The sequence below is a fragment of the Homalodisca vitripennis genome, chromosome 3 (genome assembly GCF_021130785.1).
Source record: "Homalodisca vitripennis isolate AUS2020 chromosome 3, UT_GWSS_2.1, whole genome shotgun sequence".
Lineage (NCBI taxonomy): Eukaryota > Metazoa > Arthropoda > Insecta > Hemiptera > Cicadellidae > Homalodisca > Homalodisca vitripennis.
In genome coordinates, this window is record NC_060209.1 from 120892501 (window position 1) to 120911711 (window position 19211).

The 19211-nt window shown below is 34.4% G+C and overlaps 1 protein-coding gene across 7 annotated transcripts in view; it reads left to right on the plus strand.

Annotated features, from left to right (window-relative positions):
- The window catches only part of LOC124357445 (AF4/FMR2 family member lilli), a 278880-nt gene that overhangs the window by 228315 nt on the left and 31354 nt on the right, over positions 1-19211 (plus strand). For all 7 annotated transcript variants that reach the window (XM_046809262.1, XM_046809263.1, XM_046809264.1 and 4 more), the window contains exons 3-7: positions 2200-2480; positions 3930-4146; positions 6283-6357; positions 11133-11225; positions 12028-12112. In XM_046809262.1, coding sequence (XP_046665218.1) covers positions 2200-2480; positions 3930-4146; positions 6283-6357; positions 11133-11225; positions 12028-12112 — 751 coding nt within the window. The remainder of the gene's footprint in view (positions 1-2199; positions 2481-3929; positions 4147-6282; positions 6358-11132; positions 11226-12027; positions 12113-19211) is intronic.

Below are 19211 nucleotides of genomic sequence, written 5' to 3' on the forward strand. Positions count from 1 at the left end.
TCACTTGTGGGACTGGAATAATTTAATTTCCGTCTTGTGTGTTCCCACGATATCTTGAAAATGAACTAAGCTATAGACGTGAAATTTTCCATGATGCTTCATTTATATCTTAAGTAGCAACACTGAGTTTGATGATGGTACATTTGGCTCCACGGGACTTAACTGAGTGTGATGCTTCATTTATATCTTAGCAACACTGAGTTTGATGATGGTACATTTGGCTCCACGGGACTTAACTGAGTGTTAGCAAATATTTTTACGTTGGCCTTTTGTGTAACCATGATGGATGGCTTAATGAGAAAGTAGCAGAATAAATAAATTTGTAAACAAACTGAGTACAATCATATGAGACTTTAACATGTGAAATATAAAAACGTGTGCCTTATTCATACAGTAAAAGGAAAGAAAAAGTAGAGTGGAAAGTCAATATTAAAAATCTGGACACAATTTGATTTCAGCACTCCTGGTGTGTAGTTCTCCCCTACCTCACAGGAACATTATTAATTTAACACTGCTATAAAACTTTACTCAATGGAAAAGAATGTGAATGTATCATGTTGGAAGATATCTCAAGAAAGATCGTCTGTATACTTTAAATTTTGTATTAAAAGTTCATTTCTTCTTAGACCATGGAATTTGGCTGAGCGTCATTGAAACTTATTGCTAAGTAGGGTGACCCAATTTCCCTTTTGTCTACCGGGGGATGTAAACATTTCTTTGATGTATGATATTTATTGGTATATCTGATGTTTGGACATCTCGAGGATGAAATGAGCTACAAGTTTGAAACACTACTGCAATCTTTAGCAAATTCTGTTATACTACAGTGGTGTGGGTGTACTACTACTATTATCTTGTGTTATGCTTAAAAATAGCAACAGATACTGGTGCAAGATTTATTTTATAAATAAGTTTTTGAAATATTTAGAAATGAACTTAAATCAGTATAATGAAAGATAGTTTCCAGACAAAACAATATCAAATTATGAGTACTTTGTTTGTATGAATGGGAGATTTGGTAATCGGAAGTTTCATGTTATCTGTCCAAACAATTAAGTTTAAACCAGAATTGACACTTAAAAGAGTGTATGTATCATTTTGAGAAACAGTATTTTCCTTCTTATTCAGAAAACATGACAGTAAACGTATAACAAACTAGGAAGCAGGATATTTTTCCAACATTTGCCAGAGTTCAGTGATCCAAAAAACTTTTGATACTATTCAAGATCTGCAATCTGACATCTTAGTGAGGTGGATAACTAATCAACATATTACTGTAATGATGAAAAATTTCTTAAGAAACCTTCAGTTGTCAAAAACAAACTTTATACCAGGAACAGTGAAGGCTTAGTACATATTAAAATCAGATGTAGTTATGAAATGTAACAGGTTTGTGGATATTGAAGAAATGTGGAACCCTGGGATTGTAATGAATTGGCCCTTGTTTAGCCCCATTGTGGCACAAAGACTTGACATTTCCATTGAAACTGGCCAATGACTCATTGGCACAAACCACCATCAGAGTTCACTGTTTACAATTTTTGGTGATGCAGTATCTTATCATCCAGTGATTAAGTAACATTTGTATGAAACTATTATTTGAAAACCTTTTTTGATGAGGATAAAGTATTCAATTGTAAATGAATATGCACTGATTGGAATGATGACTTTTTGTTCATTGGAAGACCCTTGTACTATCTTACCATTATCAGCTAATGTTACATAACCTGAGTAATCTTACTTGAACTGTCTACATAAAGTTGGCCTGTTGCTACTGTTGTATTATAATGTCACATTATTGAAATAGAGTTTGCTTGAGTTATATATATATATATATATATATATATATATATATATATATATATATATATATTTTCTGTAAATAAATGAATGAATATGAAAGTTGACCATTATACATGCTAGGGTCTGGTTACATTGACCGTAGGATCAAGAGAAATTATACGTAGCAGGACCTTTTAGAGTGTTACTATTGTTCTTTTTGAATCCAGTCTGATTTTCTCAAAAGTAACCAACATTGTAAGTCATATTCTTTCATAAGTGAGGAGGTAGTTATATCTTGTTATGGGTCACTAGGTCGTGTTTCATGCTTTACTGATCCTTGATTTGAAATCATCTTGAATATGCTACTGTTGTCTAGATTAGTGATACGAAATACTGAATTGTGCATTGTCTGTCCAGGTAAACCCCAGCCACAACGACAAGGTGAGCCAGCAGGTGAGGGGGACACTGGGAGAGTACGAGAGTGTGAAGCACTTGCTGGAAGAGCCAGGAAGACTACTGGGTTACGACGGTGTACCACCCCCCAGTCCTGCCCCTGTCATGCCACCAAGCCCTCGCCTCCACCAACCTGCCCCTGCTCCAGCCCCTACACCTTCCCCACAGGAGTTCAAGAAGCCCAAGACTGCAGGTCACAGTCAACAACACTCAAACCACCATCACAATCACACAAATGCTCAAAGGTGAGTGATCACTACGTGTGTTCATGAAATCTAAACTACTAAAACTGATGACCATGTCAACTTATTCATTATACTGACGACCACTTGGGCGCCTAATAATGTGAAAGAATGTAAATATTCTGAAACCAGTAAATGACATGATTCCACTCGGTATGCATGGAGTCTTTGAAATTCCACATAGTATTGGTTCAAATCTAGATTGAAGAAACAAACATTTAAATATTTATATGAGTGAGTGATAAATTAGGCACATGAAATGTCATGATAGAGGAAAAATATTCGCTATAAAGGTAAAAGTGTATTATTTACAGTTTAGGTTTAACATCCGTGGACTGTAAAGGTTGTTTTCACAGTAAGGCTGTAATATTTAAATTTTAATTGCTTTAAGCATTGTTTCAGTATGGCGAGAACTGTAAAACTTCAGTATTAGTTTTGACCATGTAAGCTTAAGAATGTCTTTGAATTTTACTAATTATTTATACGGTATCTATTTCACTAATGCAGAAAATATAACAGTTATTAAAATAGAATGAAATTAATCTTGACATAAATAGAAAAGCCAAACTGCTATAAAACCTTGAAAGAATTGTGGACTTGTTCATCAGTGACTCTAAAAAAACAATGAGAATGAGTGATAGTTGCATGTTGGAAGTCACTTGAGCAAAACAGACGGACTGAGACTTGCATGACTTGACCTGCATGACTTGACCTCGGAGCACAGGCCCATGGCAAGGTCACATGTTGTACAGTTCATGTAGTTATTGGTTATAACTACATTTCTTAATGTATTGGATAAAAAATATAATTCTTATTTAAATATGTGTATATGAACTCAACTGATGGGTAACAAATTAATTAATTAATTTTTTGTGTTACAATTACCAAATTAAAATCTAAAAACATACCTCGTAATAATTTTTAATATCTGTTGCACATGTATCTTTTACAAAGAATAAGAACATACCAATGTTGGTTATGTGTGTATTGTTCGATGATTATTAAAAATAATATAAATGAAATTTAATGGTCTCAAATATTTTTTATCTAGTAAGGTAGTTTATATAAAGTATTATGACTTCTAAAATATATCTTGTTAGTTGATGCAGTGAACGGAACATTGTTGTACATGGTGTGCTAGATCAGTGAGTGTAGAATCGTGGACTTGTCTGCCTTGTGTAGCCTGCTAACCTTCAGCAGTCATCTCTTGACACTGACACTTGTGGTAGCCTGTTGTTCAACATACCTAAAGACAAAGTATAAAAAAATGTCACAAATAGTATACTATAGTTGATAGTGTATGATTTGAGTAATTCCGGTCATGTAGTCTCCACTAATAATCCTTATGCACAAAACAATATTGTAATGATTATAATTATAAATTTGTTGGTGTTTTATATAAAACATTTTGAATATTTTAAAATAATTTACCAATCAATGATCTGTTTGCAGGGGTGGATTTGTGAAACCGGCAGATGGTAAACCTGCATATGGAGGACGAGGATTCTATCCGGGACAACCCGTGAAGCATGGGTCCACCGGAGGTGGCAGTGGAGACCACCGTACTAACGGTCTTGTGCCGAGCAAGGGACCGCCTGCCAGCAACCCCTTCCGCACCATCCACCAGCACCCCCCTCGCCCGCTACCACGCCTCAATGTCGACAACTCTGTGAGTTTATGTTTTTTAATTACCAAAAAGATGTAAGAGATTACATGGCTTAAAAAAATATTATGTATGAGTTCTGTTTCAAAAGTAAGTGTAATGGTTATATACGAGGGGTATCCAAAAAGTAAGTTTCCCTGTTCTGTAAAAAGACGCGTACGTAACTCAGCGTGCAGCTGTGGGCGGGGATATGTAGCGCGGTTCGGTTGGCAACAGGTGCGCCGGTCACTGGCCCATTGTCACGCTTCTCAGTCAGTTGCTGCCCAAACATCATGGAGACTCCACTGCGTTCTGCTGCCAGTTGCGAAGTCCGTAGTGTTATTCGTTTCTTGACCGCCAAAAACGAAACTGCCGTTGAAATTCATCGTCAGTTGTGTCAAGTGTATGGTGAACATGTTATGTCCGTTCAGATGGTCCGTCGTTGGCGTGCAATGTTTTTGGAAGGAAGAGAAAATGTTCATGACGATGAGCGTAGTGGCCGACCAGCCAATTCTCGGCAACCTGACGTCATTAATGCTGTACGAGCAGTTATTGACAATGATAAGCGAGTGACTCTCGATGAAATTATGGATAAACTGCCGTCAAGTGTTGAAGTTAGCCGGTCATCTGTGTACAATATCATGACAGAAGATCTTCAGCTTGCAAAAGTGTGTGCAAGATGGGTGCCTCGCTTATTGAGCAATGCCCATAAACAACAACGAATGGCTGCTGCCCAGTCTTTCTTGCGATTGTTTGACGATGAAGATGAACCTTTTCAGTAGAATAGTCACTGGTGATGAAACATGGATTCACCACTCAACTCCAGAGACCAAACGCCAGAGTATGGTGTGGCAAAAAAAAGGAGAGGCAGCTCCTCAAAAAGCCAAAGTTTTTGAGTCGGCAGGAAAGGTAATGGCTACAGTTTTTTGGGACTGCGTGGAGTGTTATGGTTTGACTATCTTCCTCGTGGCGAAACCATAAATTCAGAAAGGTATTGTGAAGTTCTCACCAGACTTCGGCGGGCAATACAGAATAAACGGCGCGGACTTTTGTCGCGCACGGTTCTGCTTATTCAAGATAACGCCCGACCACACACTGCTCGTGCAACAATAGAACTTTTGAGGAAATTTAAGTGGGATGTTTTTGGTCATCCTCCGTACTCACCAGATCTTGCGCCTAGCGATTTTCATCTGTTTCCGGAGCTGAAAAGACACCTTGGCGGTCGGCGATTTGCCAACAGCGATGACCTTCAAAATGAGGTGGATACTTGGCTTAAAAATTTGGCGGGTGAATTTTGTGATGCTGGAATAAAAAAACTACTTCCTAGATACCAAGAGTGCTTAGAAAGGGATGGTAACTATGTAGAAAAATAAGGTATGATGTAAAAAGTTGAATAAATGTGTCAGTTATTTTTTGAGTCTTTTTAACTTTTTCATAATTAATGGAAACTTACTTTTTGGATACCCCTCGTAGCATCTCTGTAATATCTATCAATGTGTAGGCAGTGAATGTGGCTGCTTTTACAAATTTATTTGCACTGGATTAGTTGAATTAGTTCTGCACTACTATAATTGTTTATATTCAATCGTGCTTTATAACCTTGTTAAATTCGTGAAGTGGAAAAATGTTAAACAATAATACAAGATCAAAGTGTGTGATACTCTACAAATCTCGTACAGAAGCATTTGCTTCTTTGACCGAAGCTTATTGATAGACTAATATATCATGAACAATGATTTTTAAGACGCAAAGAGCTTTTAAAGAGAGCCGAGAGAATGTTGAAGTGACTTCTGGACTTCTGTTCCATATGTTCACTGTATTAGATATTTTGCGTTGTGTCACATTGCATCGCATTGCTGTATCCAAGGGTAAGGGAGTAACTCCGAAGGATATAACTTATAGTTTCAAGTAAGTACAGCATATATGTAAATATGAGATCATTGGGCTTACTTTTGGAACATACCTCGTATATAAAATATTATGATTGTAGATTTTCATGTGAAAAAAGCGCATATGGATCACCGGATATAGTAAATCTATAGAGATCTTATCATAAAATAAGAGTTTTAGTTCAATTTTTTATCACAATAAAATTGTTTTATTATTTTATGTTTTTATAGAAAAAAGGTGTACTTTTGAATATAATCCTTACTGTGTCATCAGGGTCAGAGTCTGGCCAGAGCCCCCGGAGGAAGCATTGGAGGTGGAAGTGCAGTAGAAGTGGAGAAAATACTTAAGGTTTGTTCTTAACTGCTTGTGAACCTTAATTTAATTTAGAAATTTGCAAACTCCATTTTTGTTCGAAGGCAGTCCTATCTTGTTAAACTGAACCTGATTTTTAATTCCATGAGTCCCAATGTGTAACCATGACGTTAAGATTATTATCAGGTTCTGAATAATTCATGCACGTTTAATTGCACCACTGTAGTATTTCTAATGGATAAATTGAACCTGATTTTTAATTCCATGGTTCCCAGTGTGTAATCATGATGTTAAAATTATCATCGGATTCTGTAACACTTATACACTTTGAATTTCACGAACGTAGTATTTCTAATGGATAAAATGAATGTGGCTTGTAATTCCAAGAGTCATGAGTCTCAATGTGTAACTATTTAAGATTTTCATCGGGTCCCGTAACACTCATACAATTACTCCAACATAGTATTTTAATACTTTAGTTCTTCCAAGTTATACTTTCATTTAATTTGTCTTAATACTCAAAACAGAGAATTGCTGTAAAGAGAAATGACGACTGGCTGAAATGTTTGGATTAGATCTATAACATTCTTTATTTGAAGTCTACAACGGTTTCTTTGTCATTCTGTGCAACTGCTCAAATACTCAATTTCAGGTTACATTACCAAGCAAAAAAAAAAAAAAAAAAAAAAAAAAAAAAAAAAAAGAACTACTGAAGGCTGTGTAGAAATTCCAAAGGGAACTTTTATGATATTATTGATATTTAATAGTGCCTGTTTGTCCCCTTCTACTCTTTCTATGATTCTGTTGAACTTATTCACTCAGTTCTCTGAAAGAGACACCTCATAAAATAAAAGATAAAATGTTGAAGAGGTTAAGTAACAACCTGCGTCTCATTTAATTTTCTGTCTAGAAAATAATAGCAGTAATAATTGTATAGGAAAACACGTAATATGTCTAGATTGAAACCAAATTACTATCAATCAATCCCTTTCTAATGTAAAATTCTTTTAAGATATTTTTGTATTTTCATGGACCATTAAGTCATTAACATAACAAAAACAAATTATCGATTGACTAGGTTTGAATATTATCTCTTGACATAATCCTCAAAACATTTACAAGAAGCAAAACAAAATCACTGACCTGTATTTTAAATCAAGATTAACCAAGGATAAAACTGCTAACTCTTCTTTACCTCAATACAACATAAAACATTTGGAAATCCGCTTGTAAGAGTCCTTCTAGTATTCTCATACCATATTTGACACTTCAAACTGAACCATAATTTTAGTGACTGCAGAGTGGCTCATAACTGTATTAACATTGTATTTGTAATTTCAAAAGATGAATGAGAATGCAGACAGTTTTGATTCTGCTACTAGCTAGATAGATAGAGTGCTGTATTAAACTTACATTAGTAGATTTTCAACTTCTTTCGATTGCCCTTTTATCCATTTAAAATACTGTTTGTAGAAACTCTACAAGTGATTGACTTTACTTGAAGCTAGTAAAACCTCCTCTAAGGTTATGAAACATTCCATAAATTTTATTATTTTCCAAGGGATTAATCTTCTTATTAGTATTAGGACTTATACCGTCATTTAATGAAACATGGAAATACTGTCCATCTAAAACCTAAAGAACAATCCAAACAATAAATTGTAAGAGTAGAGAGTACATGAAGACTCTTCTATGGCTTCAGCCAAAAAAGTTATTAAAACTTTTTGGTAATGTCTTTAAGAATTTTTTTGAGAAAAGGAAAATGGTAATAGGTTTATATAAAGCATGGTTATCACATTTTTATAGAGTATACAAGAGTTGCAAAAACATTCATAGCTGACTGGTATAAATTCCTTTTTTATCAAACTCATATGGTTATTTCTTAGGAATTGTCTCAGCAATTGTCTCCGGCTATTTCACAAGATATTTTAACGTGACAATAGTTAAGCCAGAGCTGTTGATACCCAGATGTCTCTCACCATGTGCACTGCCAACTGGCATCACAGTTGACACCTGTGTCGAGTATCTGCATTCCTCATACCTATCGTATTTAACAACAATATTCTGCTTACTTGTGTTACAACTTCCCTGGATTTGATGTGACAATAGCTAAGCCAGAGCTGTTGATAACCAAGTGCTTCTCTTCATATGCACTGCCAACCGGCTTCACAGTTGAGTATCTGCTTTCCTGATACCTAGCGTCATCAACAAAAATATTCTGCTTACTTGTGTTACCATTTCCCTGGAGTTGATGTGCCAATAGTTAAACCAGAGCTGTTGATAACCAGGTGTCTCCCACCATGTGCGCTGCTAATTGGCATCACGGTTGACATCATTGTCGAGTATCTGCATTCCTCATACCTATCGTATTCAACAACCATATTCTGCTTACTTGTGTTACAACTTCCCCCGAGTTGATGTGACAATACTTAAGCCAGAGCCGTTGATAACCAGGTGTCTCTCATCATGTGCACTGCTAGTTGGTATCACAGTTGACATCATTGCCCAGTATCTGCATTCCTCATACCTATTGTATTCAACAACGATATTCTGCTAACTTGTGTTACAACTTCCCTGGAGTTGATGTGACAATACTTAAACCAGACCCGTTGATAACCAGGTGTCTCTCACCATGTGCGCTGCTAATTGGCATCACAGTTGACATCATTGTCGATTATCTGCATTCCTCATACCTATCGTATTCAACAACCATATTCTGCTTACTTGTGTTACAACTTCCCCCGAGTTGATGTTACAATACTTAAGCCAGAGCCGTTGATAACTAGGTGTCTCTCACCATGTGCGCTGCTAATTGGCATCACAGTTGACATCATTGTCGATTATCTGCATTCCTCATACCTATCGTATTCAACAACCATATTCTGCTTACTTGTGTTACAACTTCCCCCGAGTTGATGTGACAATACTTAAGCCAGAGCCGTTGATAACCAGGTGTCTCTCATCATGTGCACTGCTAGTTTGTATCACAGTTGACATCATTGCCCAGTATCTGCATTCCTCATACCTATCGTATTCAACAACGATATTCTGCTAACTTGTGTTACAACTTCCCTGGAGTTGATGTGACAATACTTAAGCTAGATCCGTTGATAACCAGGTGTCTCTCATCATGTGCACTGCTAATTGGCATCACGGTTGACATCATTGTCGAGTATCTGCATTCCTCATACCTATCGTATTCAACAACCATATTCTGCTTACTTGTGTTACAACTTCCCCCGAGTTGATGTGACAATACTTAAGCCAGAGCCGTTGATAACCAGGTGTCTCTCACCATGTGCGCTGCTAATTGGCATCACAGTTGACATCATTGCCCAGTATCTGCATTCCTCATACCTATCGTATTCAACAACGATATTCTGCTAACTTGTGTTACAACTTCCCTGGAGTTGATGTGACAATACTTAAACCAGACCCGTTGATAACCAGGTGTCTCTCATCATGTGCACTGCTAGTTGGTATCACAGTTGACATCATTGCCCAGTATCTGCATTCCTCATACCTATTGTATTCAACAACGATAATCTGCTAACTTGTGTTACAACTTCCCTGGAGTTGATGTGACAATACTTAAACCAGACCCGTTGATAACCAGGTGTCTCTCATCGTGTGCACTGCTAGTTGGTATCACAGTTGACATCATTGCCCAGTATCTGCATTCCTCATACCTATTGTATTCAACAACGATAATCTGCTAACTTGTGTTACAACTTCCCTGGAGTTGATGTGACAATACTTAAACCAGACCCGTTGATAACCAGGTGTCTCTCATCATGTGCACTGCTAGTTGGTATCACAGTTGACATCATTGCCCAGTATCTGCATTCCTCATACCTATCGTATTCAACAACGATATTCTGCTAACTTGTGTTACAACTTCCCTGGAGTTGATGTGACAATACTTAAACCAGACCCGTTGATAACCAGGTGTCTCTCATCATGTGCACTGCTAGTTAGTATCACAGTTGACATCATTGCCCAGTATCTGCATTCCTCATACCTATTGTATTCAACAACGATATTCTGCTAACTTGTGTTACAACTTCCCTGGAGTTGATGTGACAATACTTAAACCAGACCCGTTGATAACCAGGTGTCTCTCATCATGTGCACTGCTAGTTGGTATCACAGTTGACATCATTGCCCAGTATCTGCATTCCTCATACCTATTGTATTCAACAACGATATTCTGCTAACTTGTGTTACAACTTCCCTGGAGTTGATGTGACAATACTTAAACCAGACCCGTTGATAACCAGGTGTCTCTCATCATGTGCACTGCCAACTTGCATCACAGTTGACATCTGTGTAGAATATCTGGATTCCACATACTTTTTGTCTTCATTAGCAATATTCTGCTCATCTGTTTTAATATTTCTATGCTTTTTCAAACTTAATTGTTTATGGACAGATTTTTATATTTTAATATTGTACCTATCTTATTTGCGATGGTAAATTTTGGCAGTGCGATGATATGATGTTGGATAGCACATCTCCGTAGAGGTGATAATTCTGTCTTGTGAAATGAGACTTTGGTATGATAATTAGAAGATTTACAATAAACAAATAAAAATAAAAATTTAACCTGATATAGGTTGGCACTAAATTATAAAAACATTATGTTCTTTAAGTGGTGTACAATTAATTAATGTTTATAAATGTTATTTTGAATCCCTAGTTGCTACAACTATTAAAAAAATATGAATATTAATGTAAAATTGTTAGTATTTTATATTTTAAGTTATAGATACATTTCTTCCGGATAAACAATGAAACCATTCATTTTCCAGGAAATGACACTCCCCCTGACCCCATTGACTGCTATCGCAGCTACGCCTCGCAAAGAGATTGACAAGTTTAACTTCAACCCTGTACTCAATCAGGTAACATACAACATTTAAAAGTTCAATATTGTAAGAAAGGTTAGATGAGATTATAGAATATTAAATGCTAGATAGATAGTGAATTTTGACACACAATAATTTGTATAGTTTGTAATTAGACACTTTTTAGGTCAAGAATCTTTATTGTCTTAAATAACTATGTTTTGTATTGTGTTTCAATATTTCCACTATCATTTATTATTATGTACAAATGATTCCAACTTTATAAAGAACTTTTTCAGTATTTATTCAGGTATTCAAATAGTCTTGAATGTGATACAAGATTTCAGATGTATATATATATATATATACATATATATATATATATATATATATATATATATATATATATATATATATATATATATATAATTTTTCATGAATTCTACCAATACATCGAAGTTGCCACTCATTGAATATGGGTGTATGAGCCAATTTATAATCTTTTGAAAAGTAACAACAATCATTTTGATTGCTTGAAGACTTAAATATAACTTTTTAGTTATTTCTTTACTGTACTTAAATGTCAATTTAACATTACAAAGACGTAAATAGGTAAAGAAAATTATCAAAAATAAAAACTATAAGGCTGTATTCTAGAAAACTCTAATTTTTTTGTTTTTTAAACCTAATTTTAAATTTTGTTTCTTTGAGTTTGAAAGATTTTTCTACATCTAGGTAATATTGGGCAAGTATTATCAATGTGGAATCAGTTTAGTAGGCAGTATTAAATGCTATCAATCATATAAGTTTATTTCTTTGGTTGTAATAAATCTTTTTTTAGAGAAAAGTTTTTTTACAGATCTCAGAGAGTGTGCCACCACCGCCTACTCGTCCTATTTCTCCTGCCTCCCTGGCATCGATGGCAGCTCCACCCACCCACAAGAGTGAGTAACGCTGTTTGTTTGTTAACTCAGTTTTCAAGGTTAATGTTTGGTTGTCTGACCTTGTTGTGTGTTCAAAGGTATTTAAAGGCTTTTCATTGAGGATAGTTATTGCAACGATCAAAATGTTGGGGACATTTGTGTTTTAGGCTTTGTTTACTCTTAAAAAGCTTTATCTCTGTAGCATGAATTTCAGTAGGAAAATCTTGATTAAGATATCGATATATCTTTATATATAAAAATCTTGCTCGTTTAACCCAATCTCAGAAACCACGGAACAGACTTAAATAAAGGTTTATAGATCTGTATTGTTTGGCCCAACTCAAAAGATAGAATATGTTTTATCTTGATTATTAAAGGGCTGAAATCACTTCAAGAGCCTGTTAAATGTAATCGACTGTTTTACATTTATAGTCTTGAAAGCATAGAGTAAGCAGTAACTTCACTTCTTATTTCAAAATGTTCTGCAACCACTGCTTAGCATAGTTATAAAGTATCTAGATAAGAAAATTAGAAAATTGTTAGAAATATATATTTTTAACTGTATATTTTAGCAAATGTTAAGTATACAGTGCTTGATAATATTGATATAAAAGACAAAGTTACAATTTAACTTTTACTATGTACTTAAAGTCTGTTATACTAGGCTTCTCTGTCATGTGTATGTAACATTGGTAATGGAAGTATAGTTTACTTTGTCAAATGTTAAATGAACTCAAACCAGAAGTGCTTATTCAAGGCCTATGAAATTGCGGGCGAAGCTGCGAGTAACTGCTAGCATGTAAAACATTTAGTGAATAAGACCGAGAAAGGCTGCAAATCAGCTGCGCAATTGGTTAAGAACCAAGCCACAGCAAAGCATGGCCGTATCAGCTAGTATGCAGTTTCCTGCAGCTACGCACGCAATTTCGTAGGTTTTGTACATGTATGACCGCTGCTGGTTAGAGTGAATTATATTTGATGCCATTTTGAGTTTGCCTTGTCACCACGATCAAGAAAATACATTTGAAAGTTGGTTTATGGCCATTGTAATTTACTTCGTTCTTAGTATTTTTTGTTCCATAGTTGATTCCCGATCAAGAAAATATATATTACAAATTAGAGAAGCATACTTCTGTCAAAAGAGAACTAAGAAGGGTTTTATAAGTCTTTAAATTTATAGTAAAAATTAGATGGTAACTCTATCTTTTATATCTAATACATTATTATTTGATAAAAATGTATAGTTAAAAGTTCATTAACAATGATACTACGCATTTGTTTCTTTATAAACTGAAAAATATTTTTCATATTTTTGAACTTACAGTATAGAGATGAGATTAGTAAATTAGTTTAAAAGCACAGAATAATAAACTTTCATCTAGCATACTTCTTGCAGACTGCTTCAAAAGGAGTCTTCGGAGTCAAATTTTGACCATCTTATGTATTAGGACTAATTCTACAGTAGATAAATACTTACGTAACAGCTGTAATCTTAAACAGCATAAAAAATAATGGTTACTCCTTAGAGAATTTATTTACTATAAATGTTAACAAATTGAAAATGATAAACAATGTTTACACATAATAGTTGATTAAATTTGAAATGCTCTTTCAATTGATTTTTCGCTACTTCAAAAACCAGTAGGGAGGCGTAGCCCAGTGGGGTTTTCAAAAGAAGAATAGGCCTGTATTCATACCAGGGACCATAAGAGTGTCCATTTAAAATTTCAGTACAACCGGTTGAATAGTTTACGCATGAAAGCAAAACACAAACAAAGGCACTTTTGGATTTATAATATTATTAGGATTAGGATGTTAAAAGTTTTTTTTGACAGCTATTTGTTCACCTGATCATATGTTAGTTTGGTTAGTTAATGACAAATGATAGAAACATTTAAATACAAAATAGTTGTCTCGAAAAGGAAGGGCTCTGTGCTGTAGTGGTAAAGTATTTACATGGAAAATGAGAGATCCGGGTTTTACTCCTGGTGAAGCAACTACTTTTTATGATTCAATCTTTGTAGAAATTAAATTAGGTAAAATACAAATTTTATAAATAAATAAATAAAATATTTTTTTAAATATATCTATATATTATTATATATTCATATATATATATATATACATATATATATATATATATATTCATACATATACATACATTTCATATATATATACATTCATGACACTAGCACCATTTTTAAAACCATGTGTTTCACGTGATAGTCACTGCACTGAAATGGTTTCACATTTTAGTGTTGACAGTATATTGCAGCAGTTAAGAGTTATTTTAAAGAGTTACAATTCTTTCATAACATATATGGACAATCATTCTTTCTTTTTTTCATTACTACAATGATTTGTTTGATCGGGTTTTATAACCAAACAGAGGATTTATATCAGCTAACATATAAACATTCTCGGCTAGAACACAATCTATTCTACTGTTAAGAAAGGTTCAGGCTCACAGTATAGTGTTCAAATAATACTGGTTTAGTTAGTACAAATTATAGTATGTGTCTAAATATTGTTCGTTATTTATTAAAAATGCAAAATTGTGAACAGGAAGTGTCGTCAAGTTAAGAGTTGCAGGCCTATTTCTAGCTATGATATTTTTATTTTATAAATGTTTCTATCAATAAAGACAGGTATTTTTTACTATATTCTAAATATTATCTTGAAAAAAAAAAAAAAAAATGGCATATATCTATGACTCACAATGTCAGTGATGATAGGCTGACTAACTCCCGCAGCTGGCAGTATGAGGGTCCGGGAACATTCCCTTTTTAATAGGTTAACACAAGAACATAGTGGTAACTGGAAGTGAATAATGGGTTGAAATAAAGTTTAAGGTACATATTGTAGCTTAAACTATCTAGCAAGTGTCGTTTGTTAATATTCCAACAACCAATGGCGACTGAGAGAATTAACAATATCAAGTTTATAATGCACATTCTAGATGACATTAAAATGGAATAAGTTAACATGGTAACAGGGTAGTGAGGTTCAGTCCTGAAATCGTTCAAATAGAGCAGTAAAGGATTTTGTTGAATGGAAATTGAATTTTTTTAATGACGCTTAAATATTTGTTGGTATTAGGTTATTTAGGTTTTCGGGATTTGGGTTTTTATTGATTATAATATTGAAGTAGTTTAATCACAAACATATATAGTTTTTCCAGGAAACTTGTTAGAGAATGTCTTGGAAAAGCTGGAGACTTCTGTGTTCAATACTTTTTGTAAAATAAGATGTAAATTCATGTATGTTCATCCGTCTTGAGGATAAACTAATTAGTAGTGAAAGCTCGCCACACCAGTACACTCACAGAAACAAATGAAAGTATTAAAGTAGATTCACAATTTTTCGCAAAGTATTCTGTATTTTTCTACACCTTGTTTAAATATTTTATCAGACAAATGGAACAGAAAAGTTTTACACTAAAAATGAATTTCACTGACCATACATTTTTTACACATTGTAGGCCTGATTGTGTGTTTGGTTTCAATTCTCAACTGAAAGTATCAGTGTGGGGCAGTAATATCAGGTTTTTAAGATCTATACACACTTTTTGTTTAACTTCTATGTAAAAAATGCACAAATCGATAGGTCACTGATCAATGTAAAATATACATCTCTTTTACAACATTTCTAGACCTTATTTAGTATCTCAACATTGATTGATGGCTCAATACTCAGTCAGAATTGAGTACTGCATTAGTTAAAGGTTTCATGTTAATAACTACTATTATTAGTATTCAACTTTTAACATTGCTTATGAGCCTAGCAAAATCCACTTTCGAAAAGTTGAACCTCCAGGAGTTCTCTCTTAGCCTCTAGCAATACAGATTAAGAGTATATGTTCAGCAAACTGTTTCCTGGTTTTTTCGATGACGTAAGGAAGGCATTGCCATTACAGATACTCGTGCTTTGACAGATGATCATGAAGTGGTCATATCCAGGCATGAAAATTATTATGCTATTAAGTCACGCCTTGGCATCTCTTAAAATGAATTTGAGAGTTTCACAGCTGAACCCCCTGAGAAGTTATTATGAAGTGCAGCCCTACTCCCTACAGCCTTAACTCCACAGTGCCCTGGTAGCTGGAAATGACCTGAAGAAATGTCAAATTCTTCCATCATGTCAGAATCGGTTACTCTAGGGGCTTACTGTGCTGTTAGCAAGTCTCAGTAGTGAATCCATTGAAGTTATTTTGGAACAATTATTCCCGTACACTTACAACAATTATTTGTGGGTTTCTTTACATTTGACGTTTCCTCTGCAGGAATAAATCTAGTACTGGACAAACAAAATCTTATTCTTGTGCTGTGCAATGCTATAGGATACTCACAGTTGTTAACTGTGTACATTTGAAGTTGTGCTTACTAAATACTATTATACAACTAACTAGAAATAAAGTACAAGGGAGCCAACACTACACACTGAAACTTTGTCTAAACACGTATCAAATTGATTATTTTCACTAGGTATAATACGTACTAATACAACAGAGCTTTGAAGGACTTAACAGAATGTAAGATACTGAAACTAGTGTAGGGATTAAACATATTATGTTTCAAATTAATTATCTTCACTAGCCATAGTAATGTGTAATAAAATGATAGAACGGAGCACTGAAGGACCCGACGAAATCTTTACCGGCTTAACTGATTGTAAGAGCAATTCTGCTGACCCATCAGTCATTATAATGTCTAATAAAATGATACAACGGAGCACTGAAGGACCCGACAAAATCTTTACCGGCCTAACTGATTGTAAGAGCAATTCTGCTGACCCATCAGCCATTATAATGTCTAATAAAATGATACATCGGAGCACTGAAGGACCCGACAAAGTCTTTACCGGCTTAACTGATTGTAAGAGCAATTCTGCTGACCCATCAGTCATTATAATGTCTAATAAAATGATACAACGGAGCACTGGAGGACCCGACAAAATCTTTACCGGCCTAACTGATTGTAAGAGCAATTCTGCTGACCCATCAGCCATTATAATGTCTAATAAAATGATACAACGGAGCACTGGAGGACCCGACAAAGTCTTTACCGGCTTAACTGATTGTAAGAGCAATTCTGCTGACCCATCAGCCATTATAATGTCTAATAAAATGATACAACGGAGCACTGAAGGACCCGACAAAGTCTTTACCGGCTTAACTGATTGTAAGAGCAATTCTGCTGACCCATCAGCCATTATAATGTCTAATAAAATGATATAACGGAGCACTGGAGGACCCGACAAAGTCTTTACCGGCTTAACTGATTGTAAGAGCAATTCTGCTGACCCATCAGTCATTATAATGTCTAATAAAATGATACAACGGAGCACTGAAGGACCCGACAAAATCTTTACCGGCCTAACTGATTGTAAGAGCAATTCTGCTGACCCATCAGCCATTATAATGTCTAATAAAATGATACAACGGAGCACTGAAGGACCCGACAAAGTCTTTACCGGCTTAACTGATTGTAAGAGCAATTCTGCTGACCCATCAGTCATTATAATGTCTAATAAAATGATACAACGGAGCACTGGAGGACCCGACAAAGTCTTTACCGGCCTAACTGATTGTAATAATAACTTTGCTAACCCACCAGCCATTGTAATGTCTAATAAAATGATACAACAGATCACTGAAGGACCCGACAAAGTCTTTACCGGCCTAACTGATTTTAAGAGCAATTCTGCTGCTCCACTAGTAAAAATAATAAAACGATACACCATAGTACTGAAGGACGTGATAGAACATAAGAAAAGGCTGGCCTATTGGTTCTAAAATACCTTGTATCAACTTATGTATAAGATACAAACAGGATAATGCATTTGAAGGTATATGTCATGGACGTCTATGATAAAATTTCAGTTGTGTGATTGCGCAGACCATCAAAATTAATTTGAATTAGTTGTATTAATAATTCTGAGGTAGTTATTTACTTGATTTAGGTGTATAAAGGTTAGACCTATTATGTTGTGCCAAAATTTTATATTTCTTGACCTTTCTATATAAATTGTATTAAAATTTCAATTTAAAATATTAATCCATTGCTAATTAGCATGATTATTAAGATAATGAACAGTAATATAAATTTAGTTTAAAATATAAATACAGTTTTATTTTTAAAATAGGTACATCCAATTAATTGATATTGAACCATGAATTATTACTGTATTACGATTAATAATTTTAAAATTGTTAAATTTACTCATTGCCAAAGAAACCCACTGTAATCTAAGAATATTATTCATATGTGTTTTCTAAATAATCAAATGAATAAAACTTTACAAATACTGTAGCATCAGTACATACAACAGCCCACACCAAAATATATCGCAGCTGACTACCAGCTGTTTCCTGATGATGAAATAGATCAGTAATTTTTCTTACATGTAAAATTGACATAAGTGTTGGGAGAGGTATGTAGATATGAGATTTTAACGCAACGGCCACTGGCCTTTTTTGATGTGGACTACCCTAGTTGAATATTCTGTTTTCTTCTTGAAGAATAACTGATAACTACATAAAAACCAAGTAAATGATGACATTGATGAGAACTATTTAGATGTACGGTGGTCTTTTCTATATAAAGCTATTGAGAATGCTTTAATGTTCCAACAAGGTAACTGATAGCTATGAGGTCAGCTATCATGTCAGATTTTAATCAATGAAATTTAAATAAAGATTATCCACACCTTCACTATGGTAACACAAGTATTGTTAAAAAAATGTATTATTACTTAATGTTAATTTGTAAACATTACTATTTTGTGTTTTGTGTGTGGCATAAAAATACACCTACCTCAAATAGGACTACGGATTCATTAATGATTGTGTTTCTTAATATAATACCATTTATAAAGTTTTAAATTATTAGTGTTTGCTGAGGATTAAAATTTTGCTTACTTATAAAACAACATTTTTGCCAACAACTTCTTGATTATCAATAAGGGCTTAAAAAATACACAATGTATATTTTAAGTTTTATTATTACAACATATTAAATTATGCATCACCTATATTACAGCCAGTGAAATATTACAATTGTGTTAACCTTGTATGAGGAAGACAGATAAGTTGCAGGATAACACCTTATCTACACAGTGC